General features: G+C 52.8%; 1 protein-coding gene across 2 annotated transcripts in view; it reads right to left on the bottom strand.

Moving 5' to 3' along the window:
* Gsg1l (GSG1 like) overlaps positions 1-2,064 on the bottom strand; it is a 192,699-nt gene extending 190,635 nt beyond the window's left edge. Inside the window, exon 1 of one of the 2 annotated variants that reach the window (XM_085693051.2) lies at positions 1,483-2,064. In XM_085693051.2, the coding sequence (XP_085549177.1) occupies positions 1,483-1,801 (319 nt within the window). In that variant the 5' untranslated portion in view covers positions 1,802-2,064. The remainder of the gene's footprint in view (positions 1-1,482) is intronic. The other variant, XM_085693050.2, reaches the window with a different exon arrangement.
* Positions 2,065-19,664: the final 17,600 nt, after the last annotated feature.

Raw genomic sequence — 19,664 nt, 5'->3', positions numbered from 1 at the left:
CAGAGGCAGGAACAATAATTCCACAGGTGACACAGATATAACAAGATTCCACAGGTGACAACTTCAGCAGAGCCTGACGCTCAAGATGCCGGGGGCTAACATTGCTTTGAATATGTCTCTGTTAATAATTTTTAAAACACAGCAGTCAAGTGTGGACATCAAGCGTGGAGCGAGGAATGAACTACACAGCTCTGGGCCACAGCCTTCAGGAGAACCATCAGACCATCCACTGAGAGCCCAGACACGCTAGAGAGGCAGGGACAGAGTAGTCCAGGCTGCCAGGGACAAGGTCCATCTAGGCATTGCGAGGTGGCCTGTCCCTAGGCAGGACCTCCCAGATCTCAGGAAGAGCTGCAGTTGGAGGGGGATCCATGGCCATTCGCACGCCAAATTGAAACCTCAAGTCCTGTCCAAATAGCTTGTGTCTTTGGCAAAAAGCCAGCATGCTCAGACAAAGTGACAGCAAAGTTCAGTGGCCTGCCCACCTCCGTCTTCTGCAAAACCCAGTAGGCAGAACAGGAGCCCTCCAGCCCCCTCTGCCTTAGATCCCACCCAACATTTCCATTTTGCATATCACACTGAAAATATTTATTGGCAATACACAGAAGTGTGGGGGTGGGGAGGACGGGACACACAGCAAAGTCCTAACAAGAGTGACCTCTTAAGGGGAAAGGGGACAATATGCTAGTAACTAAAGACTGGTCCCGGAAATTTCAGGTTATGCCGAGTGTGGTGAACATAAAGCTAAGCAAAAGCAGAGACAGTGCTTCCACACGGGTCCTGCCAGGACAGAAGCTTAACTGCGGACAAGATGTGGGCTGAGTCCACAGCCAGTGCCACCCACCATATGGCACAGTCCCCTGTCAGACAGAAGTCCCCTGAGCACTCCAGCCTTGCTGCCCGTGTCGTGGGTATTCTCTTCAGCCCTGGCTGCCTGAGTGTGGGGGACAAAGGGGTTCGGCATACTTTCCGAAAAGCCAACCCCTTCCCCAATTCAGAAAAAAACCTTCTATTGAGCTAAGACTTCTTGGATTCCCAAGCCCCCGGGATCCAGAGCTGTCCCTGTTTTCCCGCCTGCCTCCCTTCCCTCTCAGGGCATCCACTCCCAGGAGAGCTCCAGGATACTGAGGTCTCCCTGGCTTGTGGCAATAGGGGTGCCCATTGGGCTTCCCTTACTCCCTGTTTTCCCCAGTCCTGTGGTAGAGGTTCAGCTTGGAGACAGGAGTAGCAGAACCCTTCGGTTCCTGGCTCCGTGGATCTGCGGTGGGAGGGGTTGCTCCCAGCAGAGGTTCCCTGGCCCCCACTGTCTCCTCCAGGGCCGGGAGCGAGGAGGGGGGCGCTCGAGGAAATTACTTCAGGCCGGGGAGGGATCGCGCGCCCTGGGACCCGCAGCCAGGGTGCGCGCGAGGGACCCGGACGCGCCACCTCCCGGCCCGGGACCTGCAGGCGCGCGTCCCGGGGGAGCCCGGCGCCAGCACTCACCCGGGCCACCGAGCTCCTCCTCACACGAGTACCAGATGCCGGTGTGGAAGTGGCGCAGCTGGAAGCGCTCGTCGCCCGCCTCCCAGCTGTAGGGCGAACCGGCCGGGCTGGCGGCGGCGGGGGCGGCTGTGCTGTTGGCCGTGGCGTTGGCGCCCGAGTTGGGGCAGTTGGCGCTGCCGCCCTGGCCGCAGCCCGGCTTGGGCACCCGCTGCGTGCCCTGGCACCAGTACGTGGTAAGGAAGGCGGTAGTGGCGAAGAGTAGCGCCAGAAGGTTCAAGGCCACGGCCAGGAGCGCTCGGCCGCGGCGGCTGGTCTTCATGCCTCCCGCACCGCCCGCAGCTCCGTGCGAAGTTGGCAGCGGCGCCCGCGTCAGCGCCCGCCCCGGGGTTCTGGTGCCTGCGGTCGGCGATGGCGCTCGCGGCGCAGGCCCATGGCCCCTGGCGGAGACGCGGGACGACGGGGACGCAGGGCGGTCGGGGCTGCGGAGTGGAGCGGACCAGCGCGCCCGGAGCCCGGAGCGCGAGTGCGCCTCGGCGAGCAGTCGCTGGCGCCTGGCAGCGGCCACGGCGCAGGGACGCGCGCTCCTCCGTGGGGAGACACCTGCAGGCGGTCGGCGACACTGTTCAGCGCCCGCCCGCGCTCGCTCGGAGAGGGGGCGCGCCACACTGGGCGCGGGCGGGGGACAGAGCCGCGCAGGAGTGGAGAGGGACAAGTGAGAGATACCAGGCAAGGCGCTCGCACAGGAGCCCACGGGAATGTGGCACAAATACTCAAGGCGGGACAAGATCTCTTACCCCAGACCCACAGTCCCACCAGCTGAGCGGCAAATCAGCGTCTGTGGGTCCCCGTAGGGACACGGAGGGCAGGGCATTCAGGCTGGAAGGAGCCTCCGCAAAAGCTGGAAGACCCTGGAGGCCCGGGGCTGCAAGGCCGCGACAGGGACGTTTGAAAGGCTTGCTCCTGGTAACCTTTGATGTCTGAGACCAATCCCCATGCACAGGCTCCCTGTTATCACGCAAGAGGGCAGAATGCTTGCAAAGCGGCAACCGGCAGAAGAGGCCAAGTGTAGGTAGGATATGACACACAGGCCTTCCCCATCCAGGCTGTCCACACCAGAGATTCAGAACAAACAGCATGACCCAGGAGGTCACAAAAAGGACAGCAAGTTGTGGTCACCAAAAAGGGTGCCCTGAAGGGCCTGTGAATGCTGAATGTTTAAAGCTGGTGGGGCAGGGTTAGTCAAGCATCCTGATTTTGAAGTCGGGGTAAATCTAGGACTTGATCAGCTGTGTGACTTTCAACAAGACACTTGCTCAATCTGACCCTTGATTTCTGTATCTATAAGAAGGGAAGACTGTTCCCCAGAGTCAGGGTGGGAAGGGCATCTGGCACACAGTAGGCACTCAGTAAGTGCTGACATGGTTAGCGATATCTGGGCCAAGGACTTGATGAAACTCAAACCTTTTTAGCATCTCTTTCGCAAACTAGGATTGCTCATCTGCGAGCACCCCCCATCTCCACCTCTGCCTCCAACATAAGCTACACCCTTCGCTCTTCCCACTGCATGGGGCACAGTGCCTAGATGCCCAGAGTGTGCAACCATTAATTGCACATTGATTGCAGGAGCTAATTTGAATTCTGCCCAAGCCGAGAATGACTCCAGCCACCCCCAGCTTGCCGAGTGGCAGGCTTTGCAGAATTCAAGGTTAACGGATTACGAATTGCCTTACTCCTGTGGGTGAGCTCCACTCACTGCCAGCTGCTGCCACTCTGCCTGGGGGCAGGAGAGACTAAAGCATTGTGGGCAATATCTCTGGTAGGAACTGGGGTGAGGACAGCCAGGGGAGCCCTGCACTTGTTTCTCAGAGCCCCTTTCCATCCCCCAAGCAAGGAGTTTTCAACTATTTTGAGAGGGAGAACTTCTGGGTTGCAATGGTGCGATCCAGTATTGGTTAATGTGGACAAATGACCACAAGGAATCCGTTGCCCTCGCCAGGCATACAGTGTGTGTCCACATTTAAATCCTGGCCTGGAATGTGTACTGACACGACAGGTCTTTGGCCTTGAGATTCAGTCGTGTCCACATAGCAGGACACACTCCTTTCAAGCCAGGAACCATGTCCTGGAGGGTTCAAAGCAAGGGGAGCCCAGAGGAGAAAGTACCAAGGGCTACTCTTTTAAGTGACACCCAGAGGAAGCGCTGCTGTGACATCCTGTCTACAGTGCCTAATTTCTTGCTCGCTGAGCCACCACTGTATGCTCTGCTTAGGGAAGAAGAGAGAACATGAGTGACATTAATAAGGCCAAGGCAGACTGAGCAGGGGTGAAGAGCGGGGTGGTGGGGTGTGGATGTGGGTGGAGCTTGGAGGAAGGTCTCCTAGGAAGCTGGCATTGCAGCAAAGCCTGGAAGGAGGTGAAAGAGGCATCAGGAGGCTCTGCCAGAGAAAGAAAGGTCCTAATAAGAGAAGAAATGACCGGTGCAGAAGCCTGAGGCAGGAGTCTGCATGGTCCTGGGTGGGGAGAGGGAGCACAGCCTGAACAAGGGTCAGAAAGGGAACCGGAGAAAGGGACAGATCACAGAAATCTATGTGCTCCTTCACTGGGTCCACGTGGAGTCCTGAAAAGGGTCTGGACCAAATCTAACAATCAGGAAGAGGGCACCCCAGCTGTCAAGTGGACAAAGATTGGGGCAGGGGGATCGTCTGGGGGTAGCTAAGTGATACCAGGGGCTCAGACAGGACGGTGCAAAGGCCAAGGAAGCTCTGGGTTTATTTTTGTTTCTTTGCTTTTGGCAATGCCAGGGCCATGTCTACGAGGTAAATGCTGAACCACTGAGCTGCAACCAGTCCCTTCTGAGATGGTCTGAAAAGCAGATCCAGCACGATTTGTTCCATCCCAGCAGGATGGAGCCCTGGATGTGAGGATGTTTGACAGGGGCGTCTGCAAGGTCAGGGGCTCCAAGGGAACATTCAAGTTCGAATTGATTTTGTGCTTGTTGGATCTTTCACCAGAAGGTGGGTAGAGACCAGTAGGAGGAGCTACATCCCCAGGCTGGTCTGCCTTCCGGAAATGCCTCTCAAGGCATAAGCCAGCCCCTTATAATGGCAGAGCTGCAGCCAGGCAGGGTGGCACACCCTGTAACCCCACAGGCTGAGACAGGAGGATTATGAATTCCAGAGCAGCCTGGAAACTCTGCATTTCAAAGAGGGGAAGGTAACAATCGCAGCTTCAATGACCTTGGCCCCAAACAGGAGCAGGTGCAGGGGTCAGCCTGGTGCCATAGCCAAGGCCTGCCAACAGCCTCCTGGCCCCAGCCTTCATCTGAACTGCCCACCTCTGCACCCGCTGCCTGAGGGACCAGCCCTTTCTCCCCTGCAGGACAGGTTCAAACACCCCTGGCTTCTACTCACATCTCCACTGCCACGACAACACCAGACTCCTTTGTGGTCCCTGACCGCATGTTGGTCAAGCAGTCCCCCCTGCAGTGGCCTTCCTGTTTCATGGTGCTGCCGGCTTCCACTCCTGCTGCCCTCTCTGACCCCCAGGGTGAGTGGCTTATTCTAAACGGTGATCTTTATCTTCAGACCTGTTTCCCTGATGGGCCTAAGGCCCCCCCAGATCCCCCATGCTGGCAGCCCACAGTCCAAATCAGGCCAGAAACATGTTTGGTTTGGCTTGGATGAAGTTGGCACCACAATGTGCCAACGTTTCCTCATTGACCATATTCAAGAATCTTAGATTTCCCCCCAAAATATTCAGCCTTCGGCTTCTCTTACAAGATCAAGTTACCTGCCTGGGCCTGCAGATGCACCTGAAAGATATTGGTGATACCTGTAGAAAAGGCCAAGCAACCATGGGACCCCAGCCCTCTTCCCAGCACTCAAGGAACCTGCTAGGCTACAGGAGCCTTTGAGCATGAGCATCCAGAACAACTGTCTCTGTGTATGTATTTGTGTGTGTACGTGTGTGTGTGTGTGTGTGTGTGTGTGCAATACGCACATATGGGGGTGTTCAAAGGTCGGCCTCTAGTGTCATTCCGCAGGAGCGGTCCACCTTGGTTTTTGAAACAGAGTTTCTCACTAGGACCTGAGACTTGTGAGTTAGGCTAGTCTGGCTGACCGTCCATCCCCCGGGATCTGCCCTGTCTCTACCTCCTGAGTCCCGGGATTATAAGTATGTACCACCATACCTGGGCTTTTAAATGGGTGCAGGGATTAACCTTAGGTCCTCATGCTTGTGTGGCAAACACCTTGCCAGCCCCATCTACCATGTTCAGTATCAGGACCATGATTACCCTTGGGAAGGGAGCAGGGGCTGGGAGAGGCTACAAGGGGGCTTTGGGGACTGGACACCAGGTGTGTTCAGCTCATGAAAACTCACTGGCTAAGCAGGTGGGAATTGTACGTTTGTTCTACATAAAACAACATTTAAAAAAAAAAACACCTAGCCGCTGTTAATAAGGAAAGTGGTACTTTTCAGGAACTATGAATATGCTTTGAAGGGACGTGTTCCCAGGGGACTTGGATTTCCATTCTTCCTTGGAGTTAGCTGCAGCGAGCCCGTTTGCCTTCTAAGCTTCCTGATTCCTAAACCTTCGGAACAGCCCCTGAGCCTCCAGGCTCTCCTAATTATAGCAAGTGATTAGACAGTTGCCAATTACTGGGGAGGTTTTTTAGACATTCTCATAGTGTCTAAGCCGAATGCCTACTCCATTCCACCGCTCAGGATGCAAGGCTGGCCATGCCACTTGGGTAGGATTTCTGGAGGGGGGAGCCTGGAGCTCTGCATGCAATTAAAACCTTCCCTCCCAGAGGATAGAGTCTCCAGGGAGAAAGGTACTGGCCTCATTAGACAGTGATGGGCGTAAACTCTTCCTCCATTGCAGTGATGTTTGTGGTGCCCGGTATACAATCCAGGCCCATGTACTCTAGGCAAGTGCCCCACCAGCGGTCCCTCATAGAGAGCCCTTCTGGCTGTTCCGGAAGTTTCTCTCAGTCCTTGAACTATACTAGGGTATCCATGAATAAGACAGAATGGAAGCTAGGCCTGATGGCACATACCTGACACCCTGGGACTTGGGGGGGCTAAGTCAGGTTGGTCATTAGTTCAAGATCAGTCTGGGCGACATAGTGAGATGCTCTCCTAAAATACACAATACAGTCGAAGAGACAATAAAACGACATCTCAGGGCTGCACATTTATAGGGCTTCAGTTCCAGGGGAAGACAGTAATAAGCAAGACGGTGGCAAAGAATCCACGGTTGCAGATGTGACAGATGTGGGGTAGACGAGAGACAGAGGGCGTGTAGGGTCTCACTGACGGGGGACAGTAAACCTGGGCTAAGCCAACAGATGTTCTCACTGCAGGCACACAGCTCCGGGTGGCAATCCTGCCTCCATCACATCTGGGCTGTACATCTGGACCGCTTCCTGGACCCCCTCCCTCCCGGCCTGCCTTGGTTTCTCATCTGTAATGGACATGGGAAAGCAGAATATAAGGCAGGAAGAGACAGCTCTCTCAGTCTCATTCTGCGATTCCTGGAGGCAGGATCGCCATTTCAAACTGAGGTAGAGGTAACAGCCAGGGCGTGGCTGTTTTGCTTTCCTGACCTTCAGGCTGAACCCCAATATCTGCTTTTGTTAATCGTGCTACAGGCACCAACTCTGTGTCAGGCACATAAGCCAAACGACTATACTTGAAGCTTTATGGGATTCTCAAGCCCCAAGTACACTCAGATTTCAACTGGGGAGATTGGGGCTCAAGAAGGAGCAGAGCAAGGGTCGACCACCTTGGGTTCCTCTGACTATGGTCCACAGTCGACCTCTATTGTCTTCAGACGAGATAAGAATGCAGGTGAAAAACATCACCTCTTAAAATGAGCCTTGGGGTGACTGGCTCGCCTTCCCATTTCCTCAGTCCTGGCTGGTTTGTCATTAGGAGGGACATCCAGGACCACTGGCAAGAAAGACAGTTTGCAGTTCCTCTGAGACAGCCCTTTCTGGGTTAGTTTCATTTTTCCCCCAACGTGCTTGTTTGCTTCCCTCTTCTGCCCCCTACTGGTCAAAAGCAGAACTGCCAGCCTTGCTGATCCAATGTGAGTCAAGTCCCCTCAGCACAACCAAAAAACTAAAGACTGTCAGGATTGGGATCTGGAGTTGGTCAAGTGAGGAAGATGAGAGACCTCCATCATGGCAGTAGCATCTACATGTTACATGCCATGAACACTATAGAAAGCATATATGTGCAAAGGAGAGACTGTGTAGCAACAAATTTAAAAGTTCATTTCCTCCCAGTGACCTTTTGACTTTCAAGTAATCATCCTGAACTTTGTACTAACAGCACTTCAATTGCATATGCACTGTTATTATTACATTTATTTATCATGTGTGTGGGCGAGCATGTGCCACCGTGTGCCTGTAGAGTTCAGAGGACAACTTTTGATGGAAAGTTCCCGCCTTTAACTATGCGAGTCCTAGAGACTGGTAGGGCAGTGGCTTCTGTATTTCCATTTCAGAGAGAAGAATGGAAGCAAGAAGAGAGCTCCAGTCAACAGCAGAACCAGGCTTCAGCCCTGGACGTGCCACTCCTGTCTCAGTAGCCTGAGAAGCCTTGATGCGGCAATCATCTGTGTTCATTATTTTTCTGGTTGTCACGGCACAGGCTGACTGTAAAACTGAGGGTGTTTACACTCATCGCTGTGGTGAAGTCATGGCGGCAGGAGTGTGAGGCAGCTGGTCATGCTGCACCCACGGTGGTGACGGGTGGGAGGCATAGCCGGCTTGTTCTTGTTCCCACACAGCTAGCTCTCTCCTTTTCATTCAGTCTGGGACCCCAAGCCAAAGGGTACTTCCTACATCTTCGGGGTGGGGGGGCAGTCCTTCCCAGTTAACCCCATCTAGGAACTCCCTCGCAGACATGCTCAGAGGTTCATCTCCCAGGTGATCCCAGATCCTGTCAGGTTGACCAGCCATATTAACCACAGAATCTTCTGGAACTTCCCCCAGGAGCTGGATACACAGTCAGTCTCATTCTGTGTGCTGGGATTTTTGACCAGAAATGAAGAGCCATGAACTTAGAAGAGGACTTCATTAAAACAAGAGAAGTCCTGAAGCATGGGGGCCATGTTAGGGGATCCACACCGACCGCTCAGCGCATAGCAGGACGGTCAAATCAAGGGAGAGGACTCCGAGAAGCTGGCTTGATAAAAAGAACTCTTGTTCGAAGTCCATCTCACAGTCAAGCTGCTTTAGGTGTGGCTTATCCAAGAGGGTGAGCGTGGGCGCCTCCTGGAGGCAACTCTTTAGGAAAACATTTCACTGAGATGGCAGCTTCCAGTTTCAGAGGTTCGGTCCGTTCGTTATCATCATGGCGGGGAGCATGGTGGGTGGTAGCATGGCGGCATGCAGGCAGACAAGGTGCTGGAGCAGGTGCTGAGACTTCTCACATCTTGACTCACAGGTAACAGGAACTGGTCTGTCTTACTGGGTGTGGCTTGGGCGTGTATAAGACCTCAAAGTCTGCCTCCACAGCGGCACACTTCCTCCAACAAGGCCACGCCTCCTAATAATGCCACTCCCCTTGCAGGCCATTTTCTTTCAAACCACCACACAGCCCCACCTGCCACTGGTCTTGTCCGTGTAGACAGCATCGTGCAGCATGTGTGTTTGCAAAACTAGAGCGTGAGAGCAGACAGGAACTGCCTTGGGTTGAGGCTCAGGCAGAAGACGGCTTGCCTAGCATGCATGCATGAATGAAACAAGGCGGTGGTACATGCCTGTAACCCCCTCACGAAGGAGGTAGACCAGTGGTTCTCAGCCTTCCTAGTGCCTGTAACCCTTTAATACAGTTCCTCATGTTGTGGTGACCCTCAACCATAAAATTATTTCCATTGCTACTTCATCATTGTAAGTCTGCTGCTGTTACAAATGGTAGCGCAAATTTTGGGGGGATAATGGTTTGTCAAAGGGATTGTGACCCACAGGTTGAGAACTGCTGAAAGAGAGGCAAGTGGATCAGAAGTTCAAGGTTAGCCTCAGCTACAAAGTAAGTTCAAGTCAGCCTGGGCTGGGCCGTGGGAGAATTTGTCAAAACAAAAACAAAAACCAGTGAGCAAGAGAGAAAAGTGGCTAACCGACTCCCATGAGAAAAGCACTCACTCTTCCATTCAAAAGCAATTTCTACCTGGTCCCATGGCCACCCCACCCCCACCACAGTAGGGACCAAGCCTCAGTGTGAGTTTTATACCCATGGCGGATAGTGTCGCTCACTCAGCTCTTAACCAGTGTGGCACTGTCCTCTTCGTCACTGAACTGTCCACATCTGCTGTGGAAGGTCCACTTCCTTGACTGTGGGCCATGCTCGGACACCCAGGCTATCTGCTTACTCTAGGAAGACCTGATTGATTAGCTATGAGGTCTCACCCAGTCAGTCAGGAAGACCTGGCCAATAAACCCCAAGGGTTGGCAGAATAAACAAGTGTGGTTTCAGGGGCCTGGAGGACACTTCCCACAGTGTTTTGGGCACAAAGGTTGATGGAGGCCCCTGTCCTGGTTATGGGGCCACCTGTATCCTGGTCATTTTCCTCAGTGTCCAGTCCTGAGCCCCCTCACCACTCCCCAGGCTTGGCATGTTCTTCTCCAACGGCTTCAGGCATCAGCTGGGCAGGAGCCAGGAAAATGGGAAGAGATGAACAGGAAAGGCCTCTCCCCAGCAGAACCCCAGCATATCTATATTTGTCTGTGTTCTCTTGCTATAACAAACACCAGAGGCGGATAATTTATAAAGTAAAGAGATTTATTTTGGCCAGGAAAAAGTAGCACATGCCTTTAATTCCAACATTCGGGAGTCAGAGGCAGGCGGATCTCTGAGTTGGAGGTCAGCCTGGTCTACAGAGTGAGCTCCAGGTCAGCCAGCGCTACACAGAGAAACCCTGTCTTGAAAAACAAAAACCAAAGGTTTATTTTGGCTCACAGCTCTGGAGGAGCTGGCATTTGCTTGGTGAAGGTCATGTGATGAGGAAGGGCAGGTGGGTGTGGAGAGAAGCTGGAGCATCGGAGAGACCCAGAGGAGGGAGCAGTTGGCGTTCTAGCCACCTGGGATTCCTGCTCCACGCCCTGTGGAACCAGTCAGAGGCTCTGCTGCCGAGAGAGCCCGGCTCTTGCAGAGGACCCGAGTTTGGCTTCCAGCACCCACACGAGGCAACTCATAGACCTGCCGCCTGGTCATCTTAGAGCAAGCAAGGTGAAGGGTCTGCCTATACCAGCCCCAAATATCACACGCTCATTTCCAAAGGAACCCCCATTCTAAAACCAGACCCATAAAGCAAGTCCCAGACTTCTCACCTTTGGAATTCAGAAAACAGCCCACTCCTGCCACACACCCTGAAGCTGGAGGTCTGAAAACCCAGCAGTGTGACTTACCCCCTACCCTGAAGTTTCTGGACCTGATGAAGCCTGGCCCTCCCACCTCACTCTTGACTACAAAATAAGCCATTGTTAGACCAAAACACACCCTGGGGCACAGGGTCTGAGGACACCGACCTCTCAGACCAATAAAAGTCTGTTCTCACAGTTCTCAGGCTGAACTGAGTCTGTTCTTTCATTTTCCTCTCCTGACTTATTTCCTACAATCTACGGCAGCTCTGTACACAGACTGGCCCTGCACACAGGCTGGCCCTGCACACAGGCTGGCCCTGCACACGGGCTGGCCCCGCACATGGCCTGGCCCTGCACATGGCCTGGTCCTGCACACGGGCTGGCCCTGCACACAGGTTGGTCCTGCACATGGGCTGGTCCTGCACACAGGCTGGCCTGACCTGTGTGGGAGAAAAGGGCTCTGGGCTGTGACCACAGGAGGCAGGAACTATAGGGTGTCTCAGAACTGAGGTCACCCCAGTCAGCAAAAATAAATGACACACTCCAGACTTGTCACAACTGATGGATGACTCCTGCTACTGGCCATATACCCCAAAATTCTTGTATAAAATCTACAGCTGTTGGATAACTAATTTACCTGGTGTTTCCCAGAAGCGACGCTCATGTGGACTCTGTCTAGTGGTCCAGCCACTAAACCCAAAACCTACATGTGTCCCTGCGTGTAGTTGTGCCCCACCTTGGAGGGAGGAGTGCCATTTAGTGCTGGCTTAAGGCGGCTCAGTGACAGTCTCTAGACACTGTTGATGTAGAAGCCGACACGCATTATGGACTGGGATGCTCCCCAGCTCTCTACCCTGCTTTCTCCAGTGTCCTTTCTATCTTTCATCCTCTGCTTCCATGAAGAGGTCTTGGTGCGATAAGACAGTTGATTTCCAATATCACATTCCCCTCCCACACCTCATGAATAGTTGACAAGTTTTTCTTTCTCAGAAGTCCCAGCAAATGGTTCCCACAGTCTCTGGGTGGCAGGGAGAAAATGAGATATTCCAACTGCTCTCCCCACACACTGGTAAAAATCCATTTGTGGTGGTTTGAATGACAATGGCCCTCACAGGTTCTTATATTTGGACGTTTGGTGCCCAGTTAGTGGGCCTTTTAGGAAGGATTAGGAGGTGTGGCCTCATTGCAGCCCACCACGGGGCTTACGAGGTCCAGCCTCACTCTCTGGGCCTGTGCATCTGGATGTAAGCTCCCATCTACTCTCCAGCTCCACGCCTCCCTGCCTGCCGCCACGTTCCTCACCATCATAGCCCTAGACTCACCCTCTGAAACAGGTAAGCAAGTCCGCCATTAGATGCTTTTTTCTTTCACAAGTTGCCTGGTCAGGTGTCTCCTCACAGCTGTACAAAGGACACCACTCCTAAACTACGTGTGGGATCAGTTGCCCCAAATGTCATGACAACTGCTGAGAGAAGGAGGGCTATTATGAGAGCTGAAAACTTTGCAAAAATTATTTCCCACGAGTCTTCAGGTAGGCTGGGGACATTCTCCTCAACATCACGGGGGCTCAGTCATGGGCTGCAGTCCTCTGGTGGCTTAGCAGGTCCCCAGGGCCAGTGGTTCTCAGGTAGTTGTTGCTGGTTGGTACACAGGTGTCTCCATTCTCCTGGGGAGCCCTCACCTTACTGAAGTAAGGTAGAGCCAGGGTCTGAGAAGACCAAGGTCCCTGCCAATTCCTGCAGGCCACTGGGGGAGTCACTGTTAGAGCCAGGGTGAGTTCTTGGGACTAGAGGCAATTTCTGCACCAGGGCCTGGGGGCTGAGATTCCATTCCCCCAATGCTTAATTGAGCCATGAAAGTTTGATGAAGGGAAAGAGTTTGTCAGCCTCAGAACAAGGCAGATCCATTAAGAGCAAATCCCTCAGCATAGGGCTGGCTAAACTGGAACAGGCAGGAGAGGCAATGGGAATTACAGAGCTATTTTGCCTGCTAAGCCCAGTCCCTGCGACAATGTTTTTGTCTGACGTGGGAGTGTCCCCATCCAGCAGGTTATCAGCCAAGAAGAAGGTCCCATCTGCTGTGTCCTCCAGGAAGGTCACCTTCCTATCTCTGTGACTTAAAGCCACAGTTGCTGACAGTCCTGTCAGGTCTACCACATGGCCTGGTGGGGCTGGGTCAGAGCCGATGGGGCCACACGTGACAGCCGGAGAATGAACTGCTCACTACACCCTACTGTCTGACTCCAGACATACTCTGCTCACTCCCATTCCTGGCCAAATCCCATGTTCTTGGAGCCCCCGCCCCCGGTGTAAACCCAGCCCACTGTGCTCCTGAGTCCCCTCAAACCACAGTTCCTTACCCTAGGGAGGAGGGTGTAGGCACCCTCGCTGAGCCTACAATTTCACACATCCAGTTCCCTGCAGGAAGTGGCCACAACCACTGTTACCTACTGCACTAATCCCTTCTCTGTTGCTCTGGCAGGCACAGTAACCAGCACTGAAGACCTGGGATTGCTCCTCCCACCCACCCACCCCCGCCTCCCGAGCCTGACCTCAGCTGAAACATCTGCCTCCCATAAGGGTTCAGCCCGAGTCTGTTTTAACTCTCAAGTTTGGTTTGCTAATGCCTCATTCCAGGACTTCGTGCAAGCCATGCAAGTGCTCTACCAACCAAGCTTCATCCCCAGCCCGTGTGTCTCTTTGGAGGATGCCCATCATTGGACTGGAGGCAAACTGCATGATCCAGGATGCCCTCCTCTCCAGATTCCTTTTCAACAATACCAAACACTGATTCTGGGAAGGAGACCTATTTGGTCTCAACCCTACAAGAGTTTCTTCTAGAAGAGTTTCTTTTGGATCTTAAATGTCTTAATGACTTCGGAAGACTTGGTCCCTACCTGTGGCACCAGGAGAGAGTGGCCATTAGGTGCATATCCTGGAGGTGACACTGGGACCCTGGCCTCTTCCTGTCTAATTTTGTGCTTCCCAGACAGCATGAGGTAATCCACCACACGCTTCTGCCACAAGAGTCTATGTTGCCACAGACCAAGCAACAGGGCTGGGTGACCAGGGTTTGAAAATTGAAACCATGAGCTAAAATGAACCTGTCTTCCTGTTGATTGTTTCAGGTCTCACTTCAATGAAAGCCTATGAACACGCTTTCCGCTGACAAGTAAGTGGCATGCCAGGAGCTGCCAGGAGCTGCCAGGAGCTGGAAAGGCAGGCAGAGAAAGAGAAAGATGGAGAGAGGAGGCAGTGGTGTTGAGAGCAGGTGAAGCCCCGAGTGGCTGTGTACAGCAACAGGAGCATAGCCGTGGCAAGGACCCCAGTGCCTCATGGGAATGGAAGGCCTTCCCCTGATGCAAGAATGGAATGCTGCCAGTGTGTGCAGAAAGAACCCACCACGGCGTCTTCACAGGCACTTCCCTCCCCCAGGATTCTGCAACTCAAGACTGCCCCACCTTGGAGAATCCCTACCAAGATCAGTTACCCTCACACTGAGCTTCCAAGCAGCCACTGGTGCGTCTTGATTCAAGCACACGAGTGAGCGCCTGATCCCAGCTTCTCTGTACACGTGTCTGTCACCTCTTCATTCTTTGTTGCCCCAATCAGGTTAAGTCCAAAGCTGTGCAGGCTAAGACACAGGAGCTGTTTGCTTACCCGAGTTGAGTCTCTGAGGATGAGCATGGAGTTGAGCTGCTGGTGACCAGGAAAGGCCCCACAGCAAGAAGGGGACAGTAAACCTCAAAGCCCAAGTGGAAGAGCACCAGTGTGGGGGCTGCCAGGGGAGCAGGAGAGGGATGGAGGTTGCATTCTAGCTCGCTCTAGTTAGGGAGTAGCCGCATCTCTTCTGAAATCTTTTTGTTTTGGATATGTATGGGAGTCTTGCCTGCATGTTTGTTTATATCACATGTGTGTTTAGTGCTTGTGGAGGCCAGAAAGGGGAGTCAGGTTCTCTGAACTGGAGTCACAGACAGTTGTGACCCACCATACTGGTGCTGGGACTCAAACCTGGGTCCTCTGGAAGAGCAGCCAGTGCTCTTAACTGCTAAACCATCTCCCCAGCCCTTCTGAAGTCATATGCACAAGGACCAATTCACAGGTCCTATTACATGCCCTCCTGCATGCTCCAGATTTGAGTATTTGGTCCTTACACAGCACTATGATATTTCTGAACATGTAGAAGGTGTAGCAGAGCTAGCGGAAGCAAGTCACCAGGGAAGGTCTTTGGGAATACATGATCCCTGTCCACCTCCATTCTTGCTTCCGGTTGGTAGAGATGAACACTACGTTCCTGTTGCCATCACATTCTCAAGTCATAAAGGACTGGGTCCTCTGAAACAGCCTTGGGTTGTCCACATCAGAAATGACAGAAAGGTAAGTGTCACAGAAGGAGAATCTAACATCTTGTTTGCAACAAGGATGGATGACCAACCTCCTGATGTCCCATGATGAGATAAGCCCAGGCGGTGTCCTCAGAGGCCGGTGACATGCATCTCCACTTTAAGCCTTCTCTCATAGTATGGAGAAGGCATGTGTGGGGGCATGCATCAGCCAGCTTTGGGCACCAACATGTTGCGGCGCTATCAAGTCACACGCTCCTGTTCCGTCTCCTGTGAAGGACGGCGTGATAAGAGGACGAATGGCAGTTCTGCTGACCTCCCCAGGTAGGAACTGCAAGTCCATAGCTGTGCTTTATTTTATTGTCTCTGTGATGCTGGAGGTCGAACCCAGGGCCGAGTACATACCCGACCACTGATCCACACCCTCAACTCCGCGTCTCTGCATGTATAGGCGAGGCTGCTTCCAGTTTACATTCTAGTGAAATCACTCAGTCAGTGCTCAGTGTTGCTCCCTTGCTGCTCCCCCTGACCCTGGGTCACTAAGGCCATCCAGCTGCCACATCCACTCACCTCACAGCCATGGTGACCAGTCCTCCTTTGAATCCTAGCCATTAAGCCAGCTGCACTGACTGTGGGGCTGTGCACGCCTCTGACCTGTGGTCTCGGAGTTACTCCCTCCCAGCAGGAAACTATCCTCTCCCCAGTGCCAAGGCTGGTGGATGTATGAAGGACTTGGGAAGCAAGAGATAAGCCAAAGGGTCCAGCCTGGAGCAGGCTTCTTTGACACCTCCCTCCAGACCAAGAATCCACTGGGAATATAGTTCAGTTGGTAAAGTGCTTGCCTCGCATACACAATGTGCTGGGTTCGATCCTCAGCACTGAATAAGACGGGCGTGTTAGTGTGCGCCTGTAATCCCAGCACTTGGGAGGTGGGGACTGGAGGGTCATTAAATTCAAGGTCATCTTCAAATACAGAGTTTGCAGACACTTTAGGATATATCAGACCCTAACTGGAAAAAGTAAAATACCAACACCAAATTAAGACATCAAAAAAGGTCATGAGTCTCCTGAATCCCGTGGTCATCCTGATATAGGGTCAGAGCTAGACCACCGGCTGTGGCTTATACACCCTGGACTTGTAGCCAAACCAGCGATAGTTGACAGGACCATTTTATTGAGTGATGGCAGCCAGTAAATACAGCTTCCACCTCATCCAGAGGAAATGTCCTGGTTCCACTTTATATTTAGTAATTGGGCCTAAGAGACTCACCTGAGGTCACCAAGATGGGACTGTGCTTCCATGGCTGGGTGGAGCATCATTTGGAATACCCTGGCTATCAGTCCTACTTGGAATGGCTTTGAGACAAATTGGGGCGTTGGCTCCATTTCTCAGAGCTGAGGGCCTGGGAAACAACTGCATCAACACTTGAACCCACATCTGTTGGGGGCTGACTTACAACCAGGCTGGTGTGTGTCCCCAAGCTTCCCAAGTGCCCCAGTATCTCTAGAGGGGCCAGGAACTGGGAGAGAGAAGACAGATACGGTCCCAGGAAGCTCCGCCTGCTCCTTGTGCTGGCACCCACCTTACTTGTGCAGTGCTCCAGCTGTGGAGCCCTGGGGAACTAACATCTTCATGTGGTCATGAGCGAGTGCAAGTCAAACATGTGGCTCCGTGGTAGGAAGGACTGTGGTCACTCCTTCCTGAGTGCAGGGGTCATGTGTTGTCCCTGCCCAGACCTAGTTCTTCATCTAGTACTGGCCAGTCTCCAGAAATAGAAGGTAGCAAGTGAGCGCTGACTTTATGACTTGTGCCATTGGTTGAGGGAAAAAAATGCAAGGTTGGACGCCCAGAGCTGATTACAAGAGAGAAGGCCAACTCCACTACAGAAGAGGCCTAGGGACCCCATACTGTACCAAGTCCCCGGGCCACTCGCAAATCACAAAGCAGCAGCAGCAGCAAACTTGAAGCCCTGCCATGCACTAGGAAGTTGGACGCTCCTTGTGCACACTGGCTCTATGACTTGAGAGGATGTAGCCCAGTAAGAATGGGATGAAACCTGGTGTGGCCAAACTGGAGCCCAAAGGGGTTCCCTGCCTCCTGTTCTTCCTTCATCCAGGTCTGGCCCTGGAACTCCTACAGCATTAGTAGGGTAGTCCTGTACAGCCATTAGGCAGTGGCACTCCAGCAGGGACAAGGAAAGGACGGTGTACAGTACCACCCAGCACAGCACAGGTGACGTCTGCGAGGGACTGGCAAGAGCAGATGGACATCTCAGGCCCCTCAACTGGGAGGGTCCTGGTTTCCCGTGGGGAAACAGACCGTTGAATGCTGGCACAGTACCAAGAATGAGGGTCCAGAATGACTCAAGCTTAGGTAGTGACTGCCTGTGTGCCCTGGGGCACATCATTCCCCTTCCCAGGCTTCTGTGTCCTTCTCTGTGAGCTCTCTGTGCTCTGTAGACAGGGACCCCTGGGTTGGTCCCTTGGGTAAGGGTGTGGAGACTTTGGGGAACCCATAACAGAAGTCTCAGGGGACACAGATGCTAAGCGCATCTTGCCTCATAAGTTGAACCACTTCTGTCTTTCTGAAGACGGAAACAAGGTCACCATGACTCTGAGTTCAGGAATCAACCCCATAAAGTGCACAAGGCTCCATCAGGGGAGACGGTGTGGGCAGGCAGCCTAGCAACCTAGGAACTAGATCACTCCAAGCTCCAAGGATGACACAGGTATCCAGCTCCAGTCTCTGCCAGAGGACAGAAGCGCTGTAGACAGCAATGGGTCAGAGACCAGACCCGAAATGGCTGTCCTCCAACTGGATAAGTAAATTAGAAGATCCATTTCTTCCCTTCTCCTTTAGGACCAGAACAGAATGCTCAGTGGTGTGTGTCTTTGTGTCAAGGGCCACCTGTAGCAGAAACGGTGGTACAGAACTGTAACCCCAGCACTCGAGAGGATGAGGCAGGAGGATGACTAAGTTCTAGGTCAAAGCCCTTGAGACTCATTTCTGTTCCTCTTTATCTGCAAACACATATTTCCATACTGAATACAGGAGAAATAGAAACAAGGCTTATTTTTAAAAAGAAAATCTAGCCAGGTGGTAGTGGCGCACGCCTTTAATCCCAGCACTTGGGAGACAGAGGTAGGCAGATCTGTGTGTTCGAGGCCAGCCTGGTCTACAAGAGTTAATTCCAGCATAGGCTCCAAAGCTACTGAGAAACCCTGCCTCAAAAAAAACAAAAACAAACCAAAAAAAAAAAAAAAAAAAAAAAACAAAAGAAAAAAGAAAGAAAGAAAGAAAATCTACCAATTTCCAAAATGCCTGCCCATATCATTTAAATCACTGACTTTATGGCTCCCACTCTACCTGAATGGGAACACAGCTGATTCTGGAGCTAGCTTTCCAGGTCCATCAACAACCCCCTCCCCAATTCCAAGGGCACCAACCAATTAATTAGCAAGGCTTTTAAAGGCAGTTCCAAGTACTGGGAGGCAGGAAGAGAGGAAGAGCCCTTGAGTCAAGAGCTGCACTTGAGCACCCTCCCTGAGGAGCTCAGAAAGGTGAGGCCACTGCTCCAAGGACAACTCATTATGCTGAGGATTAGTCAGAAGGCCCCTCTGCTGTTGCTTCCTGTGGGGAAAGCAGCATTTGAATGAATCTGAAAATTTTTCACCCACTCAAAAATTTGAGGCCCTTGCTCCAGACCAAGCACCATGAGGAGGGCTGAGAACACAGGCCAACCCCCACCTCCCCACCCCATCTCCTCTGCACCAATGACACAGAGGACAGGGTGAAGGAGGAGCACAAAGGAGGGTTCAGAGGGGGCAGAGGAAGGCTGGCACTGGAGGAGGGGAGGGGAGGGGCAGACTCCGTGGCCAGACCACATTCATCAACATGTTGAATGCACGGCACACTACACTGCCCGCCACTGTCTGCCCCCACGCTCTAGCAGTGGAAAGGATGACATGGAGCCAGCTAGGGGTTGCATCTCCCATGACAAGAGACACCTCCTTGTGTCTTGCAGCACTGTCCTAGAATTACTACTGAGAAGCCTCAGTAGGGGATAACAAGACTCATTCATGACTCCACCAAAGCTTCCCAGCTCCTGTATTATCCTCACCCAGCTTTAGCCAGTTTTTTAGCCTAGAGATGCTGTCACCCTCTGCCTCTCCAACCTCTCTATGACGTCTGCTCTACTCTGTGGACTCACTGGGATGTTAACTATGATGACACGCCCTAGTCCTTGATATACCTGCTCCATCCTCATCCCTTCCTACACCATACCTGTAGCAAGCTGTCAGCTTTGAGGTCCTGGGGAACATTGCTTCTCTCTCACTGACCTCTGGAGCCTTCTCAGGCAACCTAGCACCTGGCTCACTGAGGCCTTTGGAAAGCAATGTGGTCATCTATCAGAGTTGTGTGAAAGTCCCAAGAGTCAGCTAGATGCCTAGATGCTTTCTGCTCC

This window comes from Myodes glareolus, chromosome 7 (genome assembly GCF_982192425.1).
Source record: "Myodes glareolus chromosome 7, mMyoGla1.1, whole genome shotgun sequence".
Lineage (NCBI taxonomy): Eukaryota > Metazoa > Chordata > Mammalia > Rodentia > Cricetidae > Myodes > Myodes glareolus.
This window is presented reverse-complemented; position numbering and strand designations above follow the sequence as displayed.